The sequence below is a fragment of the Mustela lutreola genome, chromosome 2 (genome assembly GCF_030435805.1).
Source record: "Mustela lutreola isolate mMusLut2 chromosome 2, mMusLut2.pri, whole genome shotgun sequence".
Classification (NCBI taxonomy): domain Eukaryota; kingdom Metazoa; phylum Chordata; class Mammalia; order Carnivora; family Mustelidae; genus Mustela; species Mustela lutreola.
Window position 1 is genome coordinate 159,234,304 of NC_081291.1, and position 17,138 is coordinate 159,251,441.

At 43.8% G+C, this 17,138-nt stretch overlaps 1 protein-coding gene across 1 annotated transcript in view; it reads right to left on the reverse strand.

The window, feature by feature from the left end:
* Nucleotides 1-7,481: 7,481 nt before the first annotated feature.
* The window catches only part of ARHGAP31 (Rho GTPase activating protein 31), a 111,185-nt gene continuing 101,528 nt past the window's right edge, over nucleotides 7,482-17,138 (reverse strand). Inside the window, exon 12 of the mRNA XM_059164000.1 lies at nucleotides 7,482-11,375. Coding sequence (XP_059019983.1) covers nucleotides 8,955-11,375 — 2,421 coding nt within the window. The 3' untranslated portion in view covers nucleotides 7,482-8,954. The remainder of the gene's footprint in view (nucleotides 11,376-17,138) is intronic.

Sequence of the window (17,138 nt, forward strand, 5' to 3'; positions counted from 1 at the left end):
AGAATACATAAGTGGTGGGGAGGGGGAGAGACGGAGAAGCAGACTCCCTGGCTGAGCAGGGAGCCCAACTCAGGCCTCGATCCCAGAACCCCGGGATTATGACCTGAGCCAAAGGCAGATGCCTTGAGCGACTGAGCCACCAAGGCACCCCTTGACTAATAAACATCTTGATGAGGTTACTTGACGGTTAAGAGCAAATTGGGTGGTCCTGACAGGAAGATGTCTCCTCAAAATGGCTCCAAATTGGTTTTGTCACTGAAAAGTAGCCCAGATAACTGAATAGAGATAACAGACTACTCTTGTAGTAGTCTGTAGTAGATAACACCCGCTCTGGTTTGACCTTGGCCGTAATCCTAAACAGGATGGTACAGGAGGACCAGATGCCAGGCTGGGTAAACAAATGAGTGAGGATAAGAAATAGAAACTAGTTTGGGGTATAGGAATGAAGAAGTGCCCCCTCTCTTTTCAGATAGGACAGCATCCGGGAGATAAAAGTTGCAGTTCAATGTGCTGGTACACATTTCAGATGCCCTTTTAGGAGGTGCCACATTCAGATGGGGAAGAGAAAAATTACCAGTGATCTGTGTATCCTGCTACTTCCGGATCATGTGAGAGAAAGGACAACATCATCTTTGCGTAGTGATAGGAGATCCATACTCAGTAAAGGATGGCCTTTGGGTGGTTGTTTATATACTGAGAAATTAAATGGTATGTAGAAAAATGATCATTTGGGTGAACTTTGGATACAAGAAAAGGAAGGAAGATGCTCGACCAGCTGTTAGGGTGACTTAAGGTAGGTAAGTAGAAAGTAGTTCACGGGCATGAGCATGATGGAGATGTTCCTCAGTATCCTATTTATTCTGATTCCATGTTATATTCCTTAAGCTTCTTTCCCCTCCCTATCAAATCATCACCCCACTACCCCTCTTCCATTTCTATTTCCTGAGCAATTATTATGTACTGGACACTGCTGGGTGCCAGAGATAGTGATGTTTAGAGTTGATTAACACAAGGCAGGTAAGTAAATCAGTAATAACAACAAAGGGGTATTCGGAAAGGAAGTATATACAAGGTGCAGAGGTGATGCAGAGAAGAGTCTCCAACTTTGCTTGGAATCTGCAGTATCAGGGAGGGCTTCACTGCGGCAGTAACACAGCATTTTAAGGGAGGACTGGCGGAGTACCACATAAATGAGGGGGAGAGGTTGCATGCAGGGGAACAGGATATACAAAAACCCAAGGCATGGACTTCCACCAGTTCTTAAATAACTAGTTCAATAATGCTAGAGAAGTAGGCAAAGACTAGATTATATGAGGACACAAGGTCCATGTTAAGGGGTTTGAACTTTTATTATCTTCTAAATCACAGGTGTGATCCTTGGACACTACATCAGATCTACTAGGTCAGAATCTTGAGAGTAAAGCCCCAAACTGCCCCTTTCACAAGCACTTCAAGTAATTCTTAAGCAGACAGAAGACTAGGAATTAAAGACAGCTAATGAAAGATTTTCAATTTAGGATTCATGACCCAGAGGGTTCTCAAGTCAGGAGTTCTCAAAATATAATCTCTGGATCTGCAGCAGCAGCATTGCCTAACGGGAGATTTACTAGAAACAGATAATTTCAAGCCCTGTCCCAAACCTACTGAATCATAAACTTTGAATAGAACCCGGATGTCTGTTTTAACACACTCAAGGTGACTTTGATGAGATCCACTCTCCTATATTAGACAACTTGGGCAGCAATATGTCCAATTGGTTTGGAGAATGGACAGGTGTCAATGAGAATGCAGGGAGATCAGTTACCCAACCATTTAAAGAGTCTATGTAAGAGGTGAGAGGGCATGGGGTGGGTGTCACCACTGTGTGGGTGATAGAGAAAGTGGAAAGAAAAGAGGACAATTCTGGTGAAAAACAACATTTAAGAGCAGAGGAAGCTTTCAAATGAACAAGACTAAGGAAATGGAAATCTAAGAGGTTTCACTAAGGTGAACTAGTGTTGCAAGGAAGAAGTGATCAAGGGTCCCTGGGAGGCTCGGTTGGGTGGCTGCCTTCATCTCTGTTCATGATCTCTGGGTCCTGGGATCAAGCCCCATGCCAGGTTTCCTGCTCAGTGGGGAGTCTGCTTCTCCCTCTGTGTGTATGTACTCTCTCTCTCTCAAAATCTTTAAAAAAAAAAAAAATGATGATGAACAGTATCAAATAAGGAAGTTAAGAGACTAAGAACTGACTGTTGGATTTGGTTATTAGATCATTGGTGACTAGTAAGAGAAATTTTAATGGAGCAAGGGGGGTGGAAGTCAGGTTGGTTGGTCCAGAGTAGTGAATTAGAATGAAGAAGTAGTGAATTAGAAAGTGTTCTTGGGAGCCCTTGGGCAGAAGGGATAGCAATTTCTCTGAGCTAAAAGGGGGGTTAGATACACACGTACATGGAGAAGGGGAAGTAATTGTTGGGGGTGTGGGAGTGGAAGAAACATCTGACAGCAGGAACTTGTGAAGTAAGAGGCAATTTTGATGGTGGGGGGCGTCAATCTAGGAGGAGACTTAGAATAGTGGAATAGCTTTTGTGAGTTTTGGGAATGAGGGTACTGCTGAGGTGGTAAACCATAAATTTTCAAAGGTTCTCTGGCCACAGTTTTATGATTTTTCTCTGGTCTAACCCAAAAGATAAGTAAGAGTGGAGAAGATGGGTGCTAAGAGTCCTGGTCCTCGTTTGGAGGTTCACAAAGCAGTTAATGGCTGAAGTAGTCAAGGGAGTTAGTGGTGCTGGCAGGAAGAGTTGAGATGCTGTAGCTTGGGGTCTGGAAAGGCTAGGGAAGGAAGAAGTCTGGTTGGGCGTACTGTCTGTCGGAAAGGGTAGGGGTAGGCCAGGCATTAGTAATTTTGAATAAGTCAAAGGAATAAAGGAGCAAGGATAGGAGTTCTGAGAATAGAATATGAGAGTTTGGGATCACAGAGTTCTGGATTTTGAAACAGCAATGTGTAACCCTGGAGGCTAATGGCCAAAACAGAAGAGCAGTAAAAACTAAGCAACTGTGCCAAGACTGTGGAGTGGGTTTTCCTCAGGAATACTGAAATCATCCAGTAGGATGGTGGAAACAGGATGCTCAGTGCCAAAGACTGGGAGATCTGGGACGTTGACTACATCATGGCCACAAAGAATGGTAAAAGTAAAAATAACTCGATTCCATGAATTGTGGTACTGAGAGACTTTTGTATGAGGTGGGAAGAAGCAATCGTGCAGAAACAAGTGGGAAATGAGAACATCATCTCTGTGATCTGTAGTCTGTGTAACAAGGGAGGGATATGTAGCCTTCTGTGTAGGAACAGAGGTGCTCTCAGGTAAGCGTCAATTTTCGTGGGAGTCCAGGAAGTGGAAGCAACATTCAGGGAAAACACCAGGGGTGTGAGACGAGAAGACTCCAGAGGAACTGTAGGATAGATTAGGAGTGAGGGCAACTGTGTGCTGCCAGTTGGGGGGCAGTGGGCATGGATACAGGAAAGAGAAACAGCTGAGTGGGGATTGAGAGTATGGAGGAGAAAAGGTAGTTAGAGAAGTAATGAGGGATGACAGGAGCAGGCCTGAGTGGCATAAAGTTCTAAAAATATTGTTGCCAGAACGCTAGTATTTTAATCCCTTTGGCAATGGCATTTCTCACTGCAAATATCACCGGATGGTAAGCCTCTGTTGCATGATTGTTTTTTCTAAGGGCCTGTGATTTAGACCTGTTGAGGGCCCCTCTTCGTCTTTTTTGTGATAATATATACCAGGATTTTGCTGCTGTTGCTTTTTTTTTTTTTTTTTAAGATTTTATTTATTTATTTGACAGAGATCACAAGTAGGCAGAGAGGCAGGCAGGGGGCGGGGGTGGGAAGCAGCCTCCCCTGAGAGAGAGCAGAGAGCCTGATGCGGGGCTCGATCCCAGGACCCTGAGATCATGACCTGAGCTGAAGGCAGAGGCTTAACCCACTGAGCCACCCAGGCACCCCAGGATCTTGCTTCTTAAACGTGACCATTTACATAATCATTCAAATGAGAGTAGTCCCCCTTAATTGGTTGCTTCAAGTAATAGAAAATTTGAGTTTCCATCTATTAAGATGGACCCACACACATAACTCCCTAAGCTGTGGACTTTTGAGAAGCAGTAGGTTTTTTCTTCTTAGTTTTCATGACAATATCCATTGATTTACACTGGGTATCTTAGGTAATGTGTAGGATTATAACAGTAAGAGAAGTTAACAAATATTTGACAGTAAGAGGTAAGTAAAAAAAGAACAAATTTACTGAAGCAACTCATCAGGACTTTGGCTGTGAGACCAAACCTTGAAGTAAAAACTAACATCAAACTAGAACAATGAGCCTGATGCATATAATCTACTTTTTCTAATACTGATTTTGGTGACCCTAGGTCCTCATCCTCTAGTTTATAGTGCCATCATAAGCATTATCCTTTATATCATTTATTAGAATACATGTTTAAAGCATAGCAACATTTTAATTACACTTAAATGTCTAGGGATAGGTTTAGCATTTATATTTTTTTAATCAATAGAAAAAATTTGATTATATCTTTGGAAACATTCGTCAAGCTCAACAAGGTGAAACCTTGTGGATTTCTAACAGACGCCTTTGAAAAAGTGCTTTACCTTGCAGAATTATTAGCCAGGAGTTGCCATGGCATTAAGTTATTGCAAAGCATTGTGATCCATTCAGGAAAACGTATGGCTACACCCTGCATGGGTTTCTTACACTAAGCTACATCCTCCTTCATCCTCACGGAGTAGTGATTTTGCACTGCCCATGAACCTCAAGGCTGCTAAATGACCTACTGTGTGCCCGTCCATCCGTGGTGACCCCCAGTTTTGTACTATCTGGACCAACACTGATCTCAGGCAATCACTCTTCTTCCATCTCCTATGCCTCTCCATACTTGGAAAAGTGCCTGCTCCCTCTTCTGGCCTGACTTTGCTAGAGAAGGTATTGACAAAGGAGGACACATCCTTTGTCATTCTACATTTTGAGCTGACCTGGAAGTGCCTAAAATCATTCTCCTGACATTTAACCCCAGGATTCATTTTGTCATCAGATTGGACAAGCTGGGTAGAATGTGGTCCTACTCAATCCTGGTGGAAACTGGACCTCTCCTGAACCCCTCCCACTCCAATTCCAGACCAATGAATACATTCCCACTATGTTTTCAGGCTTTGAAATGAGACCTGTGTAGACTAATGACTGTACCACCCAATTTTACTCTAATGTGATCAGCATGCTGAACGTTAGACATGAACGTTAGACAGCTTATCTTGACCTATGACTTCATAACCAATACAAGTTAACCCGTTTTGTGATGACGGAAGTCTCTGAAGCTCCCTCCCCACGAGCATGGAATGCTGGTATTACCTGGCTCATCAGCAGAGACCCAGCAGGACTTCACAATTAAACCAATTCAGACCACACACAAATTCAGAACTCTTTGTTTTTGATTACCACTCTCACATTTTTCAAGCAATCGGAGCAAAATTCTCAATGCCTAAGTGTCTCCCTAGTACCTTCTATTGGATTTGCAATTGTTTAATTTGATTAAAGTCAGTAGGTAGCTGAAACACTATTAACAATCCTATTAAAAGATGCTAGTTGCTACATTTTTCCCTTTGAGCTTTCTTTTGGTAATGTAAGGACTCTAAATCTTGCTCCTGTTTGTTTATGGACTGTTTATTTGCTACCACCCCTCACCCTTTTTTTCATTAGACTCCAAGGATTTAAGAGTATTAAGGCACCCAGGGCAATATTACTAAGCTTTTGATAAATATTGTTGAGGAGGATGATGCTTACATTTTTAACTTATACAGAACCCAGAATTTTGACTTGGCCAATATTTTGAATTTTAGGGCTTAGATCAAGCTGTCTTAATGGGGTTTTTGATCAGTTTTCTTCACATTCCATCTGATGCAAAGAATAAAAACCAAACTCCTCTATCTGGCCCATTTTGGTAAAAAAAAGAAAAAAAAAGAGGGAAAAATAGTTGGCCTAAGGCCCATTTTGCCAATAAATACAGATTATTATCTTCTTTAGCAACCACTAACACTAAAAGAAAACTTTAGGAGATGCATGCATTTTATTTCAAATTTAACATTTAAAATCAGCCATCCCCATTTTGAGGACTGGTAACTGGTTTGAAGGAGCACTTGGGAGAATTTGATTTTGCAGCCCTTTCTAGAGCACCATGCAGATCCACCTAAAAACACCGCCCTTGTCCTGTCCACTGTCTGGATGGAAGCAGGCAATTTGATTTCCATCCAGCCATTCTCAGCGGGGTCTTTTTTCAGTCCCAAATGAATGACCAAACAGGTAATCTTGGAGCATTTGAGGGAACAATTTCAGGGGAGGAAATCTGAGTTCTCTTTGCCATGAAATGGAATTTCCTCAGCGTCAGGTTAGCCCCAGCCCACAGGAAGCTTATGAATGTGTTTGTGACAGTTGACAGGCTGGGCTGTATTGAAGAAGTCCACACTTTAGCCGTGGGACACTGATAGAGAAGATGAGTCAGCTTCCACAGCCTTCTGGATTCACTGGCTTAGGAAAACTCAGAATAGAGAGTGTCTCCAGACCGTTGTCATTGGGTCTCATGACAGCATCCACACACCCACACTCCTGAAGACGATGCTACAAACAAAAGATGTCAGTCTATGGGGCATAGCAGCCATTTAACAATCTGCCTAGGAGCCTCGGGCAGAACTCATGCATTAAGTGGCTTCTCAGTCTATCCCCAAATAAAATATATCCTCTAAGCGTTACAAACAAAAATTCAAAATAATCATAAAATAGTTTAAATATTTCATTATGTGGCTCAAGAGTTCTGATGGTGAAGCAAAGTCCAGTTCCTTTCCTCTCTTACATTCTAACTAGAACATGGTCTTTATCAAAGCATAGACACCACAGTGCACTGTGATTGGGATAAAGCCTATCTGCCCACATTTTCTGATAAGGCAGGAATGTACTTGTCAAATCTCCTGAGCATGGCCTTTCTCATCTGTCACCACTATATTTCTTCACCTTGCTTGCCCAGGAGGGAAAATGCCATACCCCGGCACTTTTTTTTACGGGTTGACATCCCATTGGCTGGACCCATTGGTCCAGGGTCTCGCTCACCGAACGAGAAGGCAAGACACTGAACCTATTAACCGCTCCCCTTGTTCATTCACCTCAGTGCCCTCTGAAAGGAGAACTCATCAGCTGGCCTCCCAGTTACCCCTGAAACAGACACTGGCTTAAAAGGGTCAGCACAAGATTTCAAAACTGTAAGGTTTATCAGGGAAGAAGGGAGAGGGGAATATGGATCTGTTGCAGGGCACCACCTCCAATTCTCCCCGGACGAGGTAACTTCAGTTCAGCCCCTACCCATCCCACCAGGGGCCTGGATTGTGAGGTCTGCTGATGCAATGACAGAGCTCGTGGACAGAGTTCAGCCAGACTTGAACCTGAGAAGATGTGCACAGAGCTAGAACTTTATTTCTTTCTAAATAAAATTGTTGCATTAGAAGGTTTGAAACCATTGATACCCTAATGGGTTTTGCCTTGAGAGGGGCTCCTGTGAATCCCTTTTTGGGGGAGCACCAAAAATCTACCAATAGGTTCTATTAATTCTCCTTCCTCTTACCAGCTGAAAAAGAAAGAAGCACTGAGGTTCTAAATAACTGAAATAAAATCACATTGGTTTATTGCTTCTGCTTGCATGTAGACAGGAGAATGGCCTAGGGTAATGGATGAGGGGGGTTATGGGATGGAGAAAGGTGCCTCAACTCTGCTCTGAGTAATGGAAGGAGAGAGAGAAAGGGAGGTACCCACTGGCTAAAATGAAATACATGTTCCAAAGGGCATTTCTCCCCAAGTGACAGAGATGGCCACCCTGTTGGGGCTCCCTCCTTATCCTCTCCTGTACTCCCAGCCTAGTGTGGAAGGACAGGGAACCTGAGCTAGAAGTGTTTTCTACTAATGCCCCATCAATTTAAACACACTGACTTTGGAGCATAGTTCTACCCATGCGTGAGGTTGTTCTCTACGATGATATCCTGTCTGTGGACTCTGATGGAAAGAACACAGATCACTTCACTGTTGCCTACCTAAGTGAAAATTCAGCACACCTCATTGAGGTAACCTTCAGCTCAGCCCCCAGTCTGCCCAACCACTAGATTTATACATCAGAGGTCAGGAGAATGGCAGAGTCCCCAAAAAATAACAAAAGCCACAGCCAGGCAGTCCTCTTAGATTTTGCCAGTCATAGAATTTGCTCTTGTGTATAGATTCTGATTTTCTATGCTGATACATGCAACCATCTCCCACAAGTCTGCAGAGGTTCCAGGGAAAGAGCATGGGCACCTTTACCCTGTTGGATCTGTAAGTGTACATTAGTTTGCACTTCCAAATCTACTTCTGTTCTGGAGTGTACATGTGTACAAAGCTTATCAGAAAACTGGTCTAAAAGAACGCATGCTTTAAGGAGCATTAAAAAGCGTGAAGGAAAGAGGAGGCCTTCCAACCTCAACAGCAACATTTTCCAACACAGGCAAAGGATTTCTCTTTCTTTCAAAAAAATGTTATTTTTAGCCAACTCTCAACAGTAATAGGTAATGACAGTGTGGGAGAAACACAACTCAGAAACAACCCCAAATCTCATTGGAAGAAAGCATTTCAGCTTCTTCCTTTACCTGACCTTTTCCCACCTGCTGTTAAGGACTGATATAAATTTCATTTCTTGGTCCTTCCCTTGACCTCTCTTCTGGCAAATGGACTAATTAATAAATGGTCAAAAAGCTGAAGAAAGAAAAGAGGCCAAAATAAGTCCAAACTTGGATAACCTATGCCGGGAATAATGGCAAGTTGGCCCTGTAATAACTTCCAGATGATGAATCATGACTTTTTTTTTTTTTTTTTCAGACACCAGCAGGTGAACTGATGTCATTCTATTTGCCTCCCACTTCTTCCATCCAGAATCACTGACCTCCTCTGGGGCTGGTAAAAACAGCTGGTTGAGGTCTCTAGTCTTTGGCCATTCTTAGGGATGGTCATTTTATTCCTAAGCGTAACCCCTTCTGGTGTGACCCACGTGTTTTCTGCCAAATCCCCACAAAGAAGGCCAGGGGAAACTGTCTGGGTGGGACTTCTGATAGGGGACAGGAGAACCTTGGAATCTGTCACTGTGGAGGAAGGGGGTGGGTGGTCCATAATGGGGAAAGGAGGACTGAATAAGATAAGGCTCTGAGGTCTTCCTGGCCTTGACCTGTGGAAAGGTTTAGAACCCCCTGATGGTCGCTCTATTTTTGAAGAAAGAAGGTTGTCTCCGGAAGGCTCTGTCTCTGATGTACGCTTTCTGCATTGCACTGTTGCATCCTGGGTGGAGAGCAGGTTAGCCAAGACTGGTTCTGGAGGAAGGGTGGGTCCCTCGCACATGTGGGATGTATTGGTATCCATTGTCGAGGCCTCGATGTCTCCCATATCTTGCTTTGGCTTCTCTTCTTTTGGGCTTTCCAAGGAGACAGAATCATCTCTGGAAGATTTCTGCGAGGTCCCACCAGTTGAGCTGGGTTCTTCCTGGCTCCTCTCCAGAGCCTGAACTCCACTGTCCTCTGAGCTCTGAGATGGCAGGGGCTGTGGGATCTGTGTGTACTGAATCTTGGGTGGGATGACTGGGACTGCCCTAGCCTGGCACATTTTGACCATGAAGGAGGTTCTCACAGCTGACACACTCACAGGAGCTGAGTTACGGCGGCCTGTCAGGGCATGAGCCACAATGTCCAGGTCCTGAGGGTCCTGGGAGCAAATACTCCATGGGTCTACTTTACAGTGAGATGAGGTCATCCATGCGACTTTTGTGTCTCCTGGCTCAGAGAGCTGCATTCCAGGTGAACCAAATGAGGCCACATTGTCAAACCGAAAGAGGTCAGTGATGGGAACGGCAGAGTCCAAATTGAGGGAAGAAGGCCTGTTTTTCCCTTTTGGAAGCCCAGACTCAGAGCTCTTCAGCTGTAACTTTGGGGGATGCTCTCCACATGAGGCACTGTCTTGCACACCAGGAGAACTCTCTTTGCTGTTGTCTGGCCTACCTTGCTCAATCTGAGGGCTGCTGTGCCCTTGGTGTGTCCCCTGTTCCTTTCCCTCTGCTAGGCTGCCAGGGCTGATTTCTGCTGATTTGGGCTGCAAACCACCCGGTCCCTTCTGGCTGGGAGCAGCCTTTGTCCCTCTGTCCCCAGAGAACTCTCTAAAGGACTTCAGGGTTTTCTCATCCCATCCAGTTATCTCTCTCCTGGGGGCCAGGGGCTGCAGAAGGTCGGAATTCCTCTCCGCTTCGAGGTTAGCACAGCTGCTGGAGGAGGGAGCCTCAAGAGTCCACTGGCTCTTAACCGTGGTGGTTTTGCTATCTAGAGAATGACTCTGACGAAGGCTGGGCCTGTGGGGAAGCCTCCTCTCCAGTCGGTGGCCCTGGGGGCCCTGCACCTGGGCCTCCTGCACATCCTTCAGGGTGGGAGAGTGAAGGGGACTCGTTACCCACTGGGGCTCCTCCCAGGGCTCCACCATCTCCAGGCCATGCTGGGCAATGTCTGTCACAGTTTCGTCTTCATCACAGTCTGAGGGCTCCTGCACTGAAGGAGCTACATCCCCCTCTCCTTGTGGGGAGATCTCAACCTCGCTTGCTGGGCTTTGAAAACCAGAGCCTTTTCCCTCACGAGCAGCATTCTTTGAATTTTGCTTTTCACTCTGTCCCGGAGAGGGCTCCTCCTCCTGACATAGGCTGGGAGTCCCAGGGCTGCCATTAGACTTCAGCTGGTCTGTGTATGGATTTGTCCTCAAACTCCTAGGTGAGTCTTCTCTCTCAGGACTGCCCTTCGATAGCTGGACTCGAGGCGCCTCCTCCAGAGGAGTTGGAGGAGGCGCAGCAGGCGGGAGAGGAGGCGACAGATTCCCTGTGCCTTCCTGGCCCACCTTTGTTTGTAAAGAAGCCATTTCAAATGGAACAATTTCCAGAGGAGCTAAGCTGGTGGGGTCCAGACGCGGGCCCTTCTCTGTCTCGGGTCTGCGGAGGACGCTCGTCGTCTCTGGCTTTTCTCTATTGGCTGCTGGGGAAGTCCCTTGTGCCGTCTGATTGGCTGGATCCCTAGTCCACTCCTCCAGAGGGGTGGAGCCTGGTGGTACGCCACAAGACAAGCTCCCAGGAGCCTCCTGGGAAGCAGAAGCCGCCGGACTGGCCTCCAGGATTGGCTGAGTGGAGCTGATCTTTAGGGCAGGTACTGGCGATGAGGAGAGCTCCTCCTCAGATTCGATGATCTTCAGCTCCTGTTGTATCTCAGGCCAGATCAGGGCATTGGCCAGGTCATCCTCATCCTGAAAAATATCAAGGAACAGATTATTTTAGAGGCAAAGACTCGTGGCCCTGACAACTGCACTTTTCCCAGTGATAGTGAAGGGCCTGGCGCTGGGCCAGGCTGCACTATCCCAGCAAATAAGGGCTACTGCATTTCTAATCACTGTGGCTATTTATCCAGGGCTTACCGCATGCCATAACACATTCTAGCTGCATGTTCTGGTTTAATTGTCCCAGAGATAAATACTACTATAGCTACTCCCATTTAAGAGGTGAGGAGACCTGTGTTCAAATAGATTAAACAATTTACCTAAGTCACACAGCACCAGCCCGGGACCAAAATCCAGCTATGTCCACACCAGAACAGAAACACTTAATGCACTGTTGATTTATAAAACAAACCAACCCCTAGTCTCAGTTAACCTCAGGTTTACCAGATGGCACACAAGAATGTGATTCTCCCCGTGGAATGTAAATGTTAACTCTTGCCCTGATATCTGCTTTCCAAATAAATAAATAAATAAATAAATAAAGCTTTTCTTATTACCAAAGAAATACATATATCACATGGAAAAAAATTTGACACATGTTAAAAGAACGGAGAATACAAAAACAGCAAAATCTTATATTCCAACTACCTACAGATAACCATTGTGGATCTAAAGAGGTGCCTCCTACTGGGTATTCAGCCCAAAGATACAGATGGAGTGTAAAGAAGGTGCCATTTGCACACCAATGTTCCTAGCAGCAACATCCACAATAGCCAAACTGTGGAAAGAGCCAAGATGCCCTTCAACAGATGAATGGATAAAGAAGATATGGTCCATATATAAATGGAATATTACTCAGCCGTCAGAAAGGATGAATACCCAACTTTTGCATCAACATGGATGGGACTGAAGGAGATTATGCTGAGTGAAATAAGTCAAATAGAGAGAGTCAGTTATCATGTGGTTTCACTTATTTGTGGAATATAAGGAATAGCATGGAGGACATCAGGAGAAGGAAGGGAAAAATGAAGGGGGACAATTGGAGGGGGAGACAAACCATGAGAGACTGTGGACTCCAAGAAGCAAACTGAGGGGGCGCCTGGGTGGCTCAGGGGTTAAAGCCTCTGCCTTCGGCTCAGGTCGTGATCCCAGGGTTCTGGGATCGAGCCCGGGATCGGGCTCTCTGCTCAGCAGGGAACCTGCTTCTCCCCTCTCTTTTTCTGTCTGCCTTTCTGCCTACTTGTGATCTCTGTCAAATAAATAAATAAAATCTTAAAAAAAAAAAAAAAGAAGCAAACTGAGGGTTTTAGAGGGGACGACGGTAGAAGGAATAGGTTGACCCGGTGATGGGTATTAAGGAGGGCATGCATTGCATGGAGCACTGGGTGTTATATGTAAACAATGAGTCTTGGAACACTACACCAAAAACTAATGATGTACTAATATAACATAATAAAAAATAATAATACTTAAAAACAAACAAACAAACAAAGGTGTGCCTCCTCCTCCATCTTGTTTGCCACCCCTTGTCTCTCCTCAAGTCTAGTTTCTCTTTGACTCCTCCCTTCCCCTACACAAAGTCTCAAACTGCAGATAGGAAAGGGATGAAGGAAGGCCCAGTAAGGGCCAGGGAAACAAATTTCAGTGGCCTTCATTTCTTGTCTCAAGATACATCTGTCAAGGGACACCTGGGTGGCTCAGTTGGTTAAGCAGCTGCCTTCGGCTCAGGTCATGATCCCAGCGTCCTGGGATCGAGTCCCACATTGGGCTCCTTGCTCAGCAGGGAGCATGCTTCTCCCTCAGCCTCTGCCTGCCATTCTGTCTGCCTGTGCTCGCTCTCTCTCCCTCTCTCTCTGATAAATAAATAAAATCATAAAAAAAAAAAAAAGATACGTCTGTCAAAAAAAAAAATTAAAATTAAAAAAAAAAATACATCTGTCACCAGGAGAAGCAGTTCCAGAAGGCAAATCCATCCTGGGGTGGGTGTGGGGGTGGAGTTCAGCTGGGGTTCTTTATGAGGAACCTGAACTGCTGTCAACCTGACATCACTTCTCACCAGGCTCTGATCACATGTTTTATATTACAATTAATTTGATATTTATCTTTCTCAATGGACTATGAGCTCCTTGAGGTAAGGAATTTGGTTTGTTCATCTTTGATTCCTCAAGGCCAAATGTTGCCTGGTATATTGTGAATAATTGCTCAATAAGAGGGCTTTTTTTTTTTCACTATTCTAAAATTCATTGTTTATACACCACATCCCTGTGCTCCATGCAATACGTGCCCTCCATAATACCAACCACCAGGCTCACCCAACCCCTGAGCCCCCTCCCCTCCAAAAGTCTCAGTTTGTTTCTCAGAGTCCACAGTCTCTCAAGGTTTGTCTCCCCCTCCGATTTCCCCCAACTCACTTCTCCTCTCCATCTCCAAATGTCCTCCATGTTATTCCTTATGCTCCACCAAGTAAATGAAACCAAATGATAATTGACTTTCTCTACTTGACTTATTTCACTTAGCATAGTCTCCTCCAGTCTCGTCCATGTTGATGCAAAAGTTGGGTATTCATCCTTTCTGATGAGGCATAATACTCCATTGTACATATGGGCCATATCTTTATCCATTCATCCATTGAAGGGCATCTTGGTTCTTTCCACAGTCTGGCGACTGTAGCCATTGCTGCTATGAACATTGGGGTACAGATGGCCCTTCTTTTCACTACATCTGTATCTTTTGGGTAAATACCCAGTAGTGCAATTGCAGGGTCATAGGGTAGCTCTATTTTAAATTTCTTAAGGAATCTCCACACTGTTTTCCAAAGTGGCTGCACCAACTTGCATTTCCACCAACAGTGTAAGAGGGTTCCCCTTTCTCCACATCCTCTCCAACACTTGTTTACTGTCTTGTTGATTTTAGCCATTCTGACTTGTGTAAGGTGGTATCTCAGTGTGGTTTTGATTTGAATCTCTCTGATGGTTAATGATAATGAATATTTTTTCATGTGTCTGTTAGCCATTTGTATATCTTCTTTGGAGAAGTGTCTGTTCATGTCTTCTGCCCATTTTTTGACATGATTATTATCTGTTTTGTGTGTGTTGAGTTTGAGGAGTTCTTTATAGGTCTTGGATATCAGCCTTTTGTCTGTAGTGTCATTTGTGAATATCTTCTCCCATTCCATCGGTTGCCTTTTTGTTTTGTTAACTGTTTCCTTTGCTGTGCAGAAGCTTTTGATCTTGATGAAGTCCCAAAAGTTCATTTTCGCTTTTGTTTCCTTTGCTTTTGGAGACATATCTTGAAAGAAGTTGCTGTGGCCAATGTCGAAGAAGTTAGTGCCTATGTTCTCCTCTAGGATTTTGATAGATTCACGCCTCATGTTGAGGTCTTTTGTCTATTTCGAGTTTATCCTTGTGTATGGTGTAAGAGAATGGTCAAGTTTCATTCCTCTACCCATTGCTGTCCAATTTTCCCAGCACAATTTATTGAAGCAATGTCTTTTTTCCATTGTATATTTTTTCCTGCTTTGTCAAAGATTATTTGACCATAGAGTTGAGGTTCCATACCTGGGTATTCTACTCTGTTCCACTGGTCTATGTGTCTCTTTTGTGCCAGTACCATGCTGTCTTGGTGATCACAGATTTGTAGTAAAGCTTGAAATCAGGCAATGTGATGCCCCCAGTTTTATTTTTATTTTTCAACATTTCCTTAGAAATTCGGGGTCTCTTCTGGTTCCATATAAATTTTAGGATTGTTCCAGCTCTTTGAAAAATGCTTGTGGAATTTTGATTGGGATGGCATTGAAAGTATAGATTGCTCTGGGCAGTACCGACATTTTAATGATGTTTATTCTTCCAATCCATGAGCATCGAATCCTCTTCCAACTTTTTGTGACTTCTTCAATTTCTTTCATGAATGTTCTGTAGTTCCTCAAGTACAAATCCTTTACCTCTTTGGTTACGTTTATTTACAGGTATCTTATGGTTCTTGGTGCTATAGTAAATGGAATCGATTCTCTAATTTCCCTTTCTATATTTCATTGTTAGTGTATAAGAAAGTAACTGATTTCTGTACATTGATTTTGTATCCTTGATTTTGCCACATTACTGAATTGCTGTATGCGTTCTAGTATTTTGGGGGTGGAGTCTTTTGGGTTTTTCATATAAAGTATCATGTCATCTCCGAAGATAGAGAGTTTGACTTCTTCTTTGCCAATATGAATACGTTCTTTTTCTTTTTGTTGTCTGATTGCTGGTTCTAGGACTTCTAGCACTATGTTGAACAACAGTGGTGAGCGTGGACATCCTTGTTGTGTTCCTAATCTCAAAGGGAAGGCTGTCAGCTTTTCTCCATTGAGGATGATATTCGCTGTGGGTTTTTCATAGATAGATTTTATGAAGTTGAGGAATTTTCCCTCTATCCTTATACTTTGAATAGTTTTAATCAGGAACGGTTGCAGTATCTTGTCAAGTGCTTTTCTGTATCAGTTGAGAGGACCATGTGGTTCTTCTCTCTTCTCTTATTGATTTCTTCTATCACATTGATTGATTTGCAAATGTTGAACCACCTTGCATCCCATGGATAAATCCCACCTGGTCATGGTGGATAATTTTTTTAATGTACTGTTGGATCCTATTAGCTAGGGATCTTGTTGAGAATCTTGGCATCCATATTCATCAGGGACATTGGTCTGAAATTCTCCTTTTTGGTGTGGTCTTTGCTTGGTTTAGGGATCAGGGTAATGCTGGCTTCATAAAAAGAGTCTGGAAGTTTCCCTTCTGTTTCTATTTTTTGAAACAGCTTCAAAAGAATAGTTATTATTTCTTCTTTAAATGTTTGGTAGAATTCTCCACGGAATCTGTCATGTCCTGGCCATTGTTTTTTGGGAGGTTTTTGGCCACTGCTTCAATCTCATTACTAAATATTGCTCTATTCAGGTTGTCAATTTCTTCCTGATTCAGTTTTGGAAGTTTATAGGTTTCCAGGAATACAACCATTTCGTCTAGTTTGCTTAACTTATTGGCATATAACTGTTGATAATAATTTCTGATGATTGTTTCTATTTCCTTGGTGTTAGTCATGATCTCTTCCTTTTCATTCATAATTTTATTAATTTCAGGTCCTCTCTCTTTCTTTTGGATTATTTTCCCCAATGGTTTATCGATCTTATTGATTCTTTTTTTTTTTTTTAAAGATTTTATTTATTTATTTGACAGAAATCACAAGTAGATGGAGAGGCAGGCAGAGAGAAAGAGAGAGGGAAGCGGGCTCCCTGCTGAGCAGAGAGCCCGATGCGGGACTCGATCCCAGGACCCTGAGATCATGACCCGAGCCGAAGGCAGCGGCTTAATCCACTGAGCCACCCAGGCGCCCCTCGATCTTATTGATTCTTAAACCACCTTCTAGTTTTGTTGATGTATTTACTGTATCTCTAGTTTGTCTCATTGAGCTCTGCTCTAATTTTGATTATTTTCCTTCTTGTGTGTGGGGTTGGCTTAATTTGTTGTTGATTCTCCAGTTCTTTTTTTTTTTTTAAGATTTTTTTAATTTATTTGACAGAGAGAGATCACAGTAGGTAGAGAGGCAGGCAGAGAGAGGGGAAGGGAAGGAAGCAGGCCCCTGCTGAGCAGAGCGCCCGACGCGGGACTCGATCCCAGAACCCTGAGATCATGACCTGAGCCGAAGGCAGCGGCTTAACCCACTGAGCCACCCAGGCGCCTGATTCTCCAGTTCTTTAAGGTGTAAAGAAAGCTGGTGTATTCTGGATTTTTCAATTTTTTGAGGGAGGCTTGGATGGCTATG